At 39.6% G+C, this 15,723-nt stretch overlaps 1 protein-coding gene across 3 annotated transcripts in view; it reads left to right on the top strand.

Moving 5' to 3' along the window:
- Positions 1-15,723, top strand: part of LOC126162505 (venom carboxylesterase-6-like) — a 189,550-nt gene that overhangs the window by 132,007 nt on the left and 41,820 nt on the right. For 2 of the 3 annotated variants that reach the window (XM_049919052.1, XM_049919053.1), the window contains exon 8: positions 9,557-9,707. In XM_049919052.1, the coding sequence (XP_049775009.1) occupies positions 9,557-9,707 (151 nt within the window). Of the gene's footprint in view, positions 1-9,232; positions 9,343-9,556; positions 9,708-15,723 lie in introns of those variants that run through there. The other variant, XM_049919054.1, reaches the window with a different exon arrangement.

Here is a 15,723-nt window from a genome sequence, read left to right as displayed (position 1 = left end):
TTTTGGCAATACAGTAGTAGTCCAGTGAACAGCCAAATGGGTTCAAAGACCATTCTCAATTTCTACAGTCCGCTGGTTAAATTATGAAGACAACTTGTCCCACACCTGCAGTGGAAGCTGCACCATTCCCATAATTGTTGTTATCCTATTATTTGGAGTCAAGTGGAGGGTTTAAGCCAGAGGTTTGTATGCTTTCATGATGGTCATGGATGCAGATTTCTGGACTTCCACCATTGTGCGAGGAGTTGTAGGATCATCAAACATGCATGAAATGGCTACTAGGGTAAGAAGAGTACATGTACTGTGCACATGCTTTTTCTTTTTTTTTTGTAGACTGATAAAAAACATATGTCATGGCAGATTGGAGAAAAAAAGTGTTAATACATTATTACAATCAAGGAAATTCCTGGATGGAGCAATACATACTGTATGGGAAAGGCACAGCAAGACTCTTGCCATGGACATTGAAGTGTGCATTTAAATGTCTGTGTGATTGTATGTGTGTCTATTGCTATAAAAAGAGTGAATCCTCAAAAGCTAGTGTGAATGCTGCTTCTGTTATGTGTTTTTGTTTTCCATGCATCAATCTACTAAAGGTGGGAGGTTGCCTTTCCCTTATTTTACAAATTAATGTATTATTAGCTAACTACAGGAGTGTCAATGAAATGGTCCCAGAATAATAGATGATAATGTCCAGAAAGCAATAGGAACAGAAAGCTAGCTGAGACAAGAAATGAGTAGCATCAAAATTTTAAATTCTGAATGGAATATCCACTGACGAGCCAAAACATTATGACATCATGCTTAATAGTGTGTTGATTCACCTTTTGAAAGCAATACAGCAGCAGTTTGCTTGGCATGGATTAGACAGGTCTTTGGTTGGAAGTATGTGGTACCAGGTGTTTTGGCACTGATCAAGAAGTTCCTGTAAATTGTGGGCCAGTGGTTTATAGGGATATAGTTGGTGCCTGATAACTCATAAATGTGTTCCATTGGCTTCTAATCATGTGAATTTAGTGGCCAAGGCTACAACATGAGTTACCTATCATGCTCCTCAAACAACTATTGGACAATTCTGGCTTTGTGACATGGACAGTTATAATGCTGGAAGATACCACCACTGTCAGGGAAGACATCAAGCAGAAAGGATGCTGGTGGACCACAATAATGCTAAAGTAATCCACAGTTTTCATGGTGCCTTCAGTTATTACCACAGGTCCCATGAAAGCCAAGATAAATGTCCCCAGCAGCATAATACTACCCAATCTGGCCTGTTTTCATGGTGTGAGGCATGTTTTGAGCAGCTGTTTGCCTGGATGATAGCATATGTGGACATGACCATTGACCTGATGTAACAAGAAACGTGATTCATCTAACCAGGTGACTTGATTCCTTTGACCCACAGTACAATCTCAGTTCGCTCATACCCATCACAAATGTAACCGATGATGTCATTGGATCAGCTTCTGGACACTTAAGGGTCATCTACTGCAGAGCCTCATTTTCAACAGTGTGCTCTGAAGCACTTGTGCTTGCAGCAGCTTTGTACTCAGTCATCAGATCTTTCTCAGACTACACCTATCCTACTTAAAAGCCTCTGACCTCCACATTCTGTGATGAGGTGTGGATGCCCATCACCTTGGCACCTAATTGCAGTTTCACTGTCCTTTAATCACTTTTCATAGATTCTAAAACAGTAACACAGAAATGGTCAACCAACTTAATTGTTTTCATGCTGCTCCTTCCTAAGAGGAGAGCCTTAACAATCTGCTCTTTGTCATAGTCACTTATACCAGAGTAATTTTCCATTTGTGGTCTATATCACCACTAGAATGATTTCCCTTTCATCTGTGCACCACTAAGACTTTTTCCATGTCACACATGTGCTTACAATACCACTAGGTGGCATTCAGTCACACTGTGGGTAGTGAAAACTTGGAAAAGGTTCCATGTAAATATCACAATCATGTTGTAGTATTAGGAGCAGATTCCAACTTATCAGCTATAGGCTAGAAGACTGAAATGACTGGGGTGATTGATAAGGGGCATGGATACATGTGATACTGTTCCAAATGACAAATCCAAAAACTGCATTGAGTTTAAAGAGAACTGGTTCACGAGTGTAACGTCTAAGATCTCCTGCTTACAAACAGGTCCAAACTTCTTGATTCCTTTAATGTAGAGTGCGAAATTAATGATCATTAGTCCATTGTAATATCACTGACTACAGATATCAATAGGAGTGTTAAGAAAAGGGGGAAGATATTTCTACTTAGTAAGTGGAACATGAAACAGATTCTACATTACCTAAGTAGTCAATATCAAATATCCCTCTTTGAGGTGTAAAATGTTGCATGCAAATGGACGAAATCCAAGAGTACTGCACAATAACACTTAGAGAGATATGTGCTGAGCAAATTTGTGAGGCATAGGAAGGATCCAATTTGGGTTAACAGCTATGGTAGAAAGTTAGTACTTCAAGAACAAAGAGAACTGTACAACAGATTTAACATAGCTAAATCTTGTTTGACAAACAGGTGCTTCAGGAAGCCATATTGAGCAAGAAGAGAACCATGTTTGAAGCATTCAGTGAATGTAAAATTCTGTCTATCGAGCTGAAAAAAATTATAAAATATTTTGCTCTTATGAGATGATTACAGAAAGAAGGCTGAAATATTACATCCTTTTTTTTAAAGTATTTCATTAATGAAGGTCACACTATGATCCCTACTTTCAATCATTGCATGAATATTAAGATGACAGATATTGATATAAAAGACCATTAAAATTTTATATTGATATGAAAGACCATTAAAATAATTTGACAGAGAGAAGATGACTGTAATAAATCAGATAACTATATGGTTGTACATAGATTATGTGAACAAACTTGCTCCTCTTCCAGCAGCTGTATGTCATATGTCACTGGAGGAAAGAACTAAGAAATAACTAGAAAAATGTGGTGCCCAATTCCTCCTTAATAAGAAGGGTTGTCAGACACATGCTCACAACTATTGGCATACATAACTGATGTCAGTCTGTTGAAGAATTTTGAAAAATGTTTTAGTCTCATATATTATGACTTTCCTCGAGATCGAAAACTGCCTCTGTAGGTATCAACATGAATTATGCATACGAGATTGTTGTGAAACCCAGCTTGCCCAAGTTGATACTTTGTTAATTTACTCTTGGTAGGTGTTTGATACAGTTCCACAATGTCACCAGTTGAACAAAATATATGAGTGTGTGTAGAGTATCAGACTGGCATTGGGATTGGATTGAAGATTTCCTAGAAAACTGTGCACAGAATGGCTTTCTTAACACACAAAAATCTTCACGCAATAAAAGTAGCTTTGGGTCTACCGTAAGGGAGTGTTACGGAGACAGTACTGCTCATAGTACATATAAACAACCTAGTAGATAATGTTGGAAGTTCCTTTAGTCAGTCTGGGTGAGATTTTGATGAGTCACAAAGAAAATTGTAGCAGATTGGAGAGAGACATACACAGGATTGGTGCTTTGTGCAGTGACTGATAGTTGAATCTCAACATAAGCAAATGCAATGTATTGTGCATAAATAGGTGAAAAGATCCATTATTGTCTGATTACATTATTACTGGTTAATCACTGGACACAGTCATACCCATTAAACATCTGAGAATACGAACACAAAGTGATGTAAAGTGCAATGACCAAATGAAACTAATGGCAGAAAAAGCAGATACCAGACTAAGATTTATTGGAAATGCCCTCACGAACTGTAGTCCACTGATGAAGGATATAACATACAAAATCCTAGTTAGATTGATATTTGAGTATTGCTCCTGAGTGTGAAACTACTATCAGATATGATTCATAAAGGGAACAGAGATGATCCGAAGAACTGCTGCACATTTCACTCTGAATTCATTTAGCAAGTACAAAAACACCACAGAGATGCTTACTTCAGTGGCAGACCTGCAACAGAAGCTTTGTGCATCACAGTAGGGTTTACTGTTAAAATTTCAGGAGCATATGCTCTTAGAAGAGTCAGCCTTCAGTTTACTTCCTCCTAGAGATTGCTTGTAAATAGACCATGAAGGTAAAACTAGAGAGATTCGAGTTCACACAGAGGCTTACCAACAGTTCTTTTTTTCAAACACCATTTCTGACTTGAACAGATAAGTGAGGAGGTAACAGTTCCTCACACTGTACAGGAACTTGCAGAGTGAAGCTGTAGATGTAGATATTTCCAATTACTTTGCATCAGCTTCTCACGATCACATTTCAGTGGGATGTACTGGCAGAGTTTTGTGCTCATTTTTTAGCATGGAAACAAAAGTATGCTGAAGTCCAGCCATGAAGGTGGCAGAAAAAGATCAGAGACCCTTCAAGATGGAGAAATAATATCAATAAATGGAGCAGACAAATATGGCTAACTAATTTTCCTTTTACTTAAATTTTCAACAGCCTCACTCCTTCTTTGTGAAAGCTGTAAAAGGGAGCTACTATAACATGTGTTATATAGCAATTTGAATAAAACTTATAAAATTTCTTCAAAGTTCAAATGTCTGAATATTTACATATATTTTTTTCTTCTTTCTTTTTTGCAAACTTATTAAACACTAGACTTACATCACAATCAGTAATTTGAAGCAAAATTGATCTCTAAATAATAGTGTTAAGTTGTGGTGTGTGGAGCCCTGAAGAAGTTGAAGCCCTGTGGATGCTCAGTATGCTAGTCTTCAAATCCACCACTAGATAGAGTAGTATGCTGTGCATTGAAGTTATAACACCTCCTTTTTTTTTCATCAGGACTGGAAACAGAAATGTACAATTTGTTTTAGAAAAACACATGTGCACTCAACTCACTGTGAAAGTGAGACAGGGATGGCATCACTGTATGGCAGCAGTGAGAGTGAAGGCATTTTTTGATAGCTAATGTGGTGACGTTTTCATTACAACAGCATGTAATCATCAATTTTCTTTATTTTCATGGTGTGACACGATCTGAAATTCATCTTAATTTGAGTGAGACATGTGGTCATACAGCCATGGATACATATAATGTGCATTCATGGGGATGACAGTTCAAAGAGGGCAGACCATCATGTGACCACAAACCAAGGCAGTCTCGGCGTGGCACCAGCCAATCTGACAACAGGATCAAGTGACTGGAGATAGCTGTTTTGGAGGATTGCTGAATGAGTTGACATATTGCTTCCCAATCTGGCATTTCCATGGGATCTGGTATCTTGGATGAAGACAAGTGTGTTGCCAGTGGAGTGCCATGAGTGCTGATGTATGACTACATATCATATGTATAATATGTTGACACATGATGACAGCATGTTCACAGCTCATAGTCTAGTGGCTAATGTTGCTGCCTCTGGATCATGGGGTCCCGGGTTCGATTCCTGGCCAGGTTGGGGCTTTCCTCTGCCTGGGGACTGGGTGTTTGTGTTGTCCTCATCATTTCATCATCATCATAATCATTCGTGACAGTGGCTTGAATGGACTGTGTAAATAATTGGACTTTGTACAAATTGGGACTTAGTACAAGTGCTGATGACCTTGCAGATGAGTGCCCCACAAACAAATCATCATCATGACAGTATATATGGGACTTTCTTTTCATCGATTGTGACAATGGATGAGACATGGATGATGTTTTTCAACTATGAAATGAAGCACAGTCAGCTGAATGGAAGTGTGTACACACACACTGACACCAAAAAATTTTGGGTAGGTGCCAGTGATGAAAAAATTGTGGTGGTGATGTCATGGGACAGCAATGGGTTAATCCTTACTCATCGCATTCCAAAGGGCACTGAGGTGACAGGCGCAGCTTATCAAGATATTTTGAAGAACAAGCTCCTTCCGGCATTGCGTAAAAAACAGTTGGAAGAGACTGCATGTATGCTCTTTCAACAAGACAATGCACCAGTGCATCAGGCTAACATGATGCTGCAGTTGCTCTGTGACAACAAGTCTGAAGTGATTTCTCATGCTCCCTACACACCTGACCTAGTTCCTAGCGACTTTTGGCTGTTTCAGATGACAAAAGACACTCTCTGTGGTTGCACATTCACTAGTCATGCAGCTATTACTTAGTGATTTTCAGTGGTCAAACCAGACTCCATAAGACATGTTTTCAGCAGCCATTGAATCAATCCATCATTGTTGAGAAAAACATGTACAGCTGCAAGGAGACTGTGTTGAAAAATCACACAATTTTCACAGTTTTTGTGTGATTAATTTGTGAGAAAAAATCTGAGATGTTATAACTTGAATGCACATCATAAATTACAGTGATTATATCATAAGCAAGGAGACTGTTACATTATAAACTACTTATAAATTCTCATGTACTGTCTTCAGTTGTCAGATAACAATAAATATTTCTACATAGTAGACTGCAAAGTGTAAGGTCTAATACAAGAGGAGGTCTGCAAGCTTTAATCTGACCTGAATAAACTTGTGAATAAATAAGTAAAATATTAAAAGAGTAAATAGAGATAGAAACAGACTGTTAAAATGTTAAAGGATATCTCTACTCTGACACTTAATTTTTACAATAACAACTTATAGACATGACCTGTCATTCTAGTGAGTGGAATGTGCCCAGGTAAATCAATCACAACACTGTGGAGAGGGAGGGGCAACGGCAGAGAGGGAGAGTGAAAGTGTGTGTGAAATGTTGGAGAAAAGGGAGGAGAATGTTGAAATAGGGAAAGAATGGGGTGAAAATAACATTAGAGAAAAGAGTGAAGGCAAGGGAATGGGACTGAGGAAGCTGAGAATGAGGGCTAACTGAAGTTTGAGCTAGAGAGAGTGCAAGAATGAATGAATACAGGGACAGTTCTCACCTTCTCAGTGAGAGGGCCTGGTGCTGTGAGAGAGGATCCGAATGGCATTGGTAGTGAAGCAGCTGTTCAAGCCATTGGTTGGGTTTGCAATATGTTGAGCAACGGAATGACTGAAGTGGGCCTAGCCACAGTTTGCCAGTGATCATTCATCTGGGTGGACAGCTTGTTAATTTCATACCCTGTAATGTTCCCTAAACTGATATTTCAGAATTTAAATTAGCTTCAAGTGTTCTTTATAAAAGTAGACTGTGGGTACCGTTGCTCAGACTTCATCTTCTACAGTGTACGCTGGACGTCAAGAATGTAGCACAGTATACCAGTGCATAAATAAATACAAACCTCCTCAAATCTATGCACCATGTATTCTTGAAATGACTCCTGGTAATAAACAGGTCTTTGTACAGGAATGTTACAATAACTTTATAATTCAGAATATCAAAGTAAACATCAAATTGACAGTTCCAAATAGGAAAAAAAATTGTTTTCCCCAGCTAGTGTCAGTGTTGTTTGTCTGTGGCTTTTGCTCCAGGGCTGACAATACATGGAGCATGCACAGGCACCCATAGAGGCACTGCCTGATTGCCATCCCACCTTGTAGACACACATCACTCCTCAGTATGGCTCACCACATGAAGAATACATAGGAAAGTCACACAATAGTTGTGCTGACATTTATATTACATCATTATATTATTTATTGCTCACAAACATCATTCATTGGAAAAATTAGACATGTGGTGCCGAGTTAGTTTAGACTATGCTGCAGAAATTTTGCTGAGAAGCCCTTACACATCCTCCATCTCTCATCATGTGATTTTAATATTTTTGGAGTCCTGAACGAAGACATTCATGGCTGTCAGTTTACTTCAGATGAAGAGGTGCACACTTTAGTACAGTCATGGTGATCACTTTTGAAATAATAATGAGTGTAGTTACTTTTTCCATCTGTCTCATTTCATTTGACTGGTCCTCCTATAACCAATCTGCAGCTCTGTCTTTTGGAGAGGAAAGACAATGTTGCTAAGAAGGTGATGTTATGAAATCGTTTTTTGTCATTAAGAAGAAGCAACACACAGGCATTGTCTGACTAGATTGCTAACTTTGTTACTGTTAATACTCTTATTTCTACACTTTCATACTAATGTCATACATTTGCTTCACAAGTTTTTCAACACAACACATTATAAATGGAAAGAGAGTGAGTGCTGGATTGGGACTCATTCTTCTCAATTCAGTTCATGCAAAAACTGTATGGTTAATTTGGTTCAATATCACCATGTTGTGTTAATGCAAGGGCAGTTTGGAAAGTTTGTGAAATTAGCACACTTGTCATCTCTGGCGCAAGGTTCCCATGTAATAATAGGTCATCCTTTATGAGTAAATATGTGATGCATCAGTTCTCTGGGCAGAGATCAGTGCTGTGGACATTTCTCTGTCATTGTTCCCATGTAGTGATTTGTGAAGATGGGAAAAATCAAGTTTCGAGCAATGATTGAGTACTTAGTAAAGAAAAGTATGGAAGCAAAGGAAATTCATGCCAATTTTCAGAACACACTAGGAGACTCTTCTCCTTCATATTCAGCTATTAACAAGTGGGCAAATGGATTTTTATTTGGTCAGGTTAAGTTAGATGATGATCTGCTTAGTGGCTGGGCAAGATGTGCTGTACTATCCCAGAAATTAAAGCAAAAGTGAATAAAATGGTAATGAGGGCTCGTTGATTGAAATTGCTAAAGCTGTAGGGATGTCATCTAAAGGAGCATACCACATTTTTAATGGTAATGGGATATGAGAAAATCATCTCCTAGATGGGTACTGTGACTCTTAACGCAGAATTAGAGGCAACCCAAATGGAAATATCTGAACACTGTTTGACTCATTTCAGAGTAACTAACAATAGTTTTTGTGCCAGTTTGTGACCAGAGATGAAATAATGCTCCACTACTATATCTCGGGGACAAAACAAGTGAGAGAGATGGAAACATGTTGATTCATTACCACAAAAGAAAGCAAAGGCAATACAGTCAACCAGAAAGGGCATGGCATCGGCTTTACGGGATGCGAAAGGGATTCTGCTGACAGATTGTCTTCCCAGTGCTCAAACAATTATGGAGTAATTACAGCAAAATATATGCAAAAAAGGCAAGGTTTGGCAAGGAAGAATGTTAGATTTCATCAAGACAGTGTGTGTGCTGACACACAAGTGTCGTTGCCATGGCAAAAATACTGTGCTTTAACTAAGATACGAATTGTTACCACGCTCACTTTATTAACGTGATTTGTCTCAGACTTCTGACCCTTCCCCAAGCTCAAAATTTTCTGCAATGGTGAAGATTCACTTCAAACGGAGAACTGACAACTGAAGTTTGCGGATATTTTTGCAGGCCTGGAAGAATCTAATTTCAGAAAAGAAATCAAGGCACTGGAACATTGCTGAACCAAGTGTGTTAGTGTTTGGGGAGACTCTGCTGAAAAATGAAATGGTTTCTCTGAGGTAACTCATCTCTTTCTGTTCAATTACAAGAACTTTTCAGACTACCCTCGTAAGTAGTTGTATAATTTCAAGGAGATGTTTGTGTATTGAACTGTAACGTTTTTTCTGAGACCTTATTCAGGGAGATGATATTTCAACTTATTGGCCTAGTTTATTACATTTTACTATTTGTGTTGCTGCATTTAAATACAAGTGTGTATTTTCTTTTGAACAGCTAAAAACTGATTTGCGTTATGCATATGCTGCACACGAGACAGTGAGACTTCATTCATTCCACAGCTCAGCTCATGTGTTTTACTACCTATTTTCTTATGAAGGTGACCTGAACAGCGTAAAGAAACAAATGAGAGCAGAACATTTACCAGGTGAGAAATGATAAAGTATTTACTGCCATTTTAAAATGTGAGCTTTACAAGTTTTGATACCATGATTGACTTTGCTGTGAAAATCTGCATATTGAGATTGAGCAGCCTTTTAAATACTGGTTTTTCAGTAATTTTAAATTATCATTTTAACATATAAAAAAATTTCTGTAATTAATGTGTTAACATAAGGTGTACTATGATTATGTGTCACATGCAAGACCATAGTGCCATCCATCAATAGGAACATATCCATATAAAAGTACAAAGGTCTAAACATGACTTCAGCACTTATGGCATTCATACTGTATACATGATGGGCTAGTTTCTATCAGAGGATAACACCAAGAAGGTGCACTATGTTTTTATTCACACTGTGTATTTTATAGATCTATTAGCAGTTATTCATTATGTATTCTGTTCTATTTCTTTAATAGAATCTGATAGCAGTTACTTGCCAATGCACCTGGATAGCCAAGTTTGTTAAAGTGCCCACTTCCTGGACACTGGGAAGTGTATTAGCCCCAGATTGAATCAACCTCATGGATTAACTAAGGGGACCAGTGTATCGGTTATCCTGGATTTGGCTTTTACATGGTTTTCCACATCCACTTAGGTAAATACTAGGCTTTTTCCCAGGTCCCACCTCAATTACATGTTGCACAGACACTTTAAAAAATGGTGTCATTTTGACCATACGATATATGCTTGACGCAGTGAAAAGGAACACAATGATTCCTCCCCAGGAGAGAAAGGGAAGGGGAGGGAAGCTCATGGTAGCTTGGAGACTGTTGACCTCATTGGAATAAAAACCTATTTACAAATGTGGTTCTACGTGAAATTGGAGAAGTACCATATTAGTTTCAACCCAGCATTGGCTGGATTTAGGGCATTGGAATGAATGTATGGATGGGCAGATGGAGGGATGGAATGGTCACTTGCCAGAATTAGTTATTTAAGAAGGTACTGTACTATAACTGCAATTTCAGCTGTGTGTTATTACAAAGCTGAACTGAAAACACCATTTTGTACTCTTTTCTAGCATTTTGTGTCTTCAATTGATATTTCATACAAATGAAATGACACAATTTCAGGGACTTTACTGGTCTCATGCAGATGCAGTGAGAATCTGCATCGAGGAGGGAGGCATGCCAGGGTAATCAGTGCAGTTGGATGAACCACTGTACTAAGGTGGCTTACTGGCTAATGCAATTGCCTAGTAAGTAGGAGACCCTTGTTTGATTCCTGGCCTTGGTACAAATTTTCATTCGCTGCTTTAGTCTATATACATAAAATCATATCTGTACGAGACCAGTAAAGTCTCCGAAATTTCATCATTTCATTTGCAAAAGTACCTGCACCTAGGTTTCAGGCTGGATCCCCCATTTACATTTGATGCTACTTAGAATGTGGAGAGCTGCAGCAATTCTACTCATGTGTAAGGGGGAATTAAAAGTAGACCGGGGCAGCAGTGAGAATTTGTACCGAGGAGGGAAGCAAGTGGGAAGCAAGTGTGAAATGCTGTGCCAAGGTGGCTTAGTGGCTAAGGCACTTCCCAAGTAAGCAAGAGACCCAGGTTTGATTCCCGGCCTTGGCACAAATTTTCACTCACTACTTCAGCCTGTATACATAATATTGATATTTTGTTTCTTGTTTATAAAAATGTGAACATAAAATAGAAAGCATGATAAACATTTTGATGTGCCATGATACTTATAAAGGATGCCAGTTGGATACACATGGAGAGCCTGCATTTTTACTAAAAAAAGACTTTGGTTGTTAAATGAGAGCAAAGTAATTTTTAAAACAAATCCAGTTTGAAGCATTTTGCAATGTGTTACAATGTCTCTTCTCACTTCCTTTCTTTTTCCTTGTTAAGGTTCCTTTTTTGTCAGTTTGCACTTGTTTAATAGTAGCTTGACTTAACAGATGTACATGATGTTAAAAAATACTATCCAATATTTCAAAGGATGTTTGTATGCATCAAAACAAGAAAAAATGTCTTATAGCCATGAGTCCTACAAACCATAATTTCTGACATATGACCAGTTGTTCAGAGGAAGTGTTCAACATGATATCCATTCATCTCAATGCATCCCTCTGCCCTTCATTGTGAGAACTCATGCACCCTTTGAAATTGCCCTGGTTGGTTCTGAATTTGCTGAGATGCATGGAAGACATGACTGTGTAGTGTCTGTACACTATTTATTGTAGTGGCATAGACCAATTGCTTCATGTTTGCCCATAACCAGAAGTCTAGCGCATTTAGGTTCAAGTAACAAGCAGGGCAAGGTATGGGGCCTTGCCGGCCAATCCACCAGTTTTCAAATGTCCTCGTCAGGTGCCGACGCACAATGCAGAAAAAATGTACTGGTGCACTATCATCCATGAACCACATCTGTAGTCTGTCCTGACAGGGCACATCCTCCAGCAAGATAGGCAGTACATTCTCCAGAAAGTGGTGATATAGAGCCCCCATTAATCTCTTTGGTAGTAGGTATGGCCCTAGCAATCTATCACAAAGAACACCTGCCCATACATTGATTGAGAATCAAACCAGATGGCTTGTTTGTTGAACCATATGGGGATTTTCATCAGCCCACACATGCTGATTATGGGAATTTACAATGCCAGTCTTATGTAAACCCTGCCTCATCAGTATACAAAATCTTGGAAGCAAATTGTGGATCTGCACCATGCTACCACAAGAACCATTGGCAGAACTGCACTCTGACAGGATGGTCTTGTGTCTCAAGGATCTGGATGTGATGAACATGGTATAGATACAACAACTGCTCACAAAGTGCAGCCCAGACCAGAGGATGACTATCACCTTCAGCTGCTGCTATTTGTCACTCACTGGTTCGAGGATTGTCATCCATTGCACCTAGAACATGCGCCTTCCATTCAGGCATGTGAACAAAACGAGGCCTTCCACTGTCTACTTTGTTGGATGCCATGGAACCTGTTTCTCCAAGACACTGGAACAATCAGCTGAACAGCTTAACAGATGGTACCCTGTGTGCTGGAAATCGTTCAGTGTACAGGTTACGTGCTCTCAGATTAACTTCATCTGCAAAATCATAGCAGTGAAACATGTCTACCATTTCCCTTGTGGAATAAAAGGCCTCCATTGATAGGTTGTGTCAGAGTATTTGCAAGAGAGAAAACATGTTGTACTGCAACAAGAACACCATGATAACATGTACTCCAAACGTGAACCTGTAAGTTGACAAAACATCACAGTGTGTACCTGGAGATAGGAGAAATGTACATGAATGTAAACAGATGTAACAAAACTACAGTACAATCACACAATGTAAACGAAACAACTCACTGCCAACCACTGAGCCAACTAATGTGCTGCTATTAGTCACTCACTGGTTCGAGGATTGTCATCCATTCACCATCGTACGGCACGGAGTGCCAATGCAACATGGTACTCATGTTTGTGATGTCTTCCTACTTCATAGTACTCCATACCACGGGTTGCTATTAACATTAATTATTGGGTAGTCATCTGTAGTAGAAGTAATGCACTGCCATAGATGACTTCACAAGAGCACCTTCTGTGAATATATGTTCATATGTCATATGTCAGAAAGCATGCTTTGTAGAGCCCATGGTCAAAGACATTTTTGTCTTGTTTTGACACATACTATCATCCCCTGAAATACTGAATATTTTTTTAACACCCTGCATTATATTGGGCCAGATATAAGCTGCATTTGTTTTGCAAAATTCAGCCATGAGTGATTAGGGCATGGCTTATCTGAGTGACTCTACAGGCACTTTGTATTGTAGAAACTTCAACTGCAGTGCTTGTTTCTCAATTTGAAATGGAGTAAGAATATTACTAGTTTTTGGAAACTAATTGCTGCATATGAGGTAAGAATGTAACTGTCTTTGATTTGCCTTCGACATTTCATTGTAGGTAGTGACTATTATTGTAAAACTTAGTCCCTGTACACCGGATTGGCTGTGTTAATGAGACCACTGTGCTTTGGGACATGCTGAGCAGTACACCAGTGAACTCTTTGGGAGGCAAAAAAATCTCATTATGAATAACTGGAAATAAAAAAATATGAATTACTGTGATGTCAGCAGTTAATACAGAGGAAGGACAGCTGTCCTTGTTGTGACTTGCCGATCTTTCAAAGTGCCGCCGCACAGTTACGCGCGTCCTCTACATGCGGCGCTGCCTGCCAGCCATGCAGCAGCAGCGCCACCTAAGCGGCCAGCCAGCCAGTGGCCACTAGACTCGGACTCTGTTTACTTTATCTGTGACTTTCATGTATTGCGTATTCCTTGAAATATATTTGTTCAACATGAAGTTATAACAATTGGTGACGAGGTAGTGATTTTTCTTTTCCATCGTTGACTCACATGTTTCCATGGCTACTTTAGAGCAACTATTGCAAGGTCTCATAGAACAGCAAACGCTTCTCACAAATGTGATTCGTGATTTTGTCACGGCATCAAATGCGGAGCGCCTCTCATCGTTGTCTCTACCTCCTTTTCCTCCTTACGACAAGATGGCGGAAGACTGGTCTGATTATGAAAAACGTCTTCGACAGCACTTCTTGGCATTTCATGTCACAGACGAACAAACATGTAAGTCTCTGTTCCTTTCATGGATTTCACCTCAAATGTATCGGTTGTTGTCGCAATTGGCTCCTTTGAAAGATCCTGCGTCTTTGTCCATTGCTGAAATGTGCTCACTTCTGTCCGTCTATTTTCAAAAGCAAACACATGTGGTAGCCTCTCGTGTTGCCCTTTATCGTTGTCAAAAACAACCGAATCAATCCTATCGCGCTTGGGCTGCTGAACTTCATGGCCTCAGTAGAAAGTGTCAATTTGTTGCTGTAGTTCACAAAGAAACCTACGTCAATTCCTTGGTATAGGATGCTATTATCTGGTTGGCGCCTGACAAAGAAGTTAGGCAACATGCCCTTCAGTTGGCAAATCCGACTCTAGATGAAGTCCTATCCATCGCTCAGTCTTTTTAAATTTCTCACGCTGCTGGAGTGCAAATAGAGGCATGGGGCGACGTCGGGGAAATACAACATCTGTGTGATGTTGACGAAGCATGTGGCGTGTCCCCGCTGGCCGACATGGCCACAGTATGCTCCCAAGTGCAGCCTCAGCCTAACCGTAAACAAACATCTAAGAAACTGCAGCAAAACCCACGGCAACTTCCTTCATGTCCATGGTGTTTTACAAAACATTCACGAGAGGATTGTCCACAATGTTGGGCCATGTGTCACAAATGCAAAAAAACAGGGTCATGTGTCATCCGTTAGCAAATCTGACCGCATACATGATGTTCATGAACATGACGTTAATTCTGATTCTGTGTTGTCTGTCAATTGTACTTCTTCCCTTTCAGGGAAGTTATTCCTCACTGTCCAAATACTTGGTCGAGATGTTCGCATGCAGGTGGATACTGTTTCTGCTGCCACTATCATCAATTCTCAGACATATCTTCAGTTGGGTTCTCCAATCCTGTCACCTGTCACTAGACAATTACGGACTTACAATAAACAGAAGATTTCTCTCTTGGGATAATTTGATGCTGAGGTATCTTACAAATCTGTCGTTTGCACTGTTCCCATATTTGTGGTCGACCATAGTAACGTGAAGAATCTTTTTGGTTTTGATGCCTTTCGCGTTTTTGGGTTCTCCATAGATGACTCTGTCAATATCATCTCTGATGCTATTCCTTATGCTCAAATGGATTCCTTGTCGATGACATTTTCGTCCCTTTTTTCTCCTGGGTTAGGCCGTGCAAATGACTTTGAAGCTCATATCGAGCTCAAACCCACTGCTCGGCCTAAGTTTTTTCGGGCTTGGCCAATTCCTGTGGCCCTTTGTGATCAGGTCAAATGGGAGCTGGATCATCTCACTGCTTCAGGAGTCTTGCTTCCTGTCACTTCCAGTGAGTGGTCCTCTCCTGTTGTTGTCGTTGCTAAGCCAAATGGTGATATTCATCTCTGTGGCGATTTCAAAGCCACCGTAA

This window comes from Schistocerca cancellata, chromosome 2 (assembly GCF_023864275.1).
Source record: "Schistocerca cancellata isolate TAMUIC-IGC-003103 chromosome 2, iqSchCanc2.1, whole genome shotgun sequence".
Taxonomy (NCBI): Eukaryota; Metazoa; Arthropoda; class Insecta; order Orthoptera; family Acrididae; genus Schistocerca; species Schistocerca cancellata.
The sequence above is the reverse complement of the archived record's forward strand: the minus strand, read 5'-3'. Positions and strand labels throughout refer to the sequence as shown.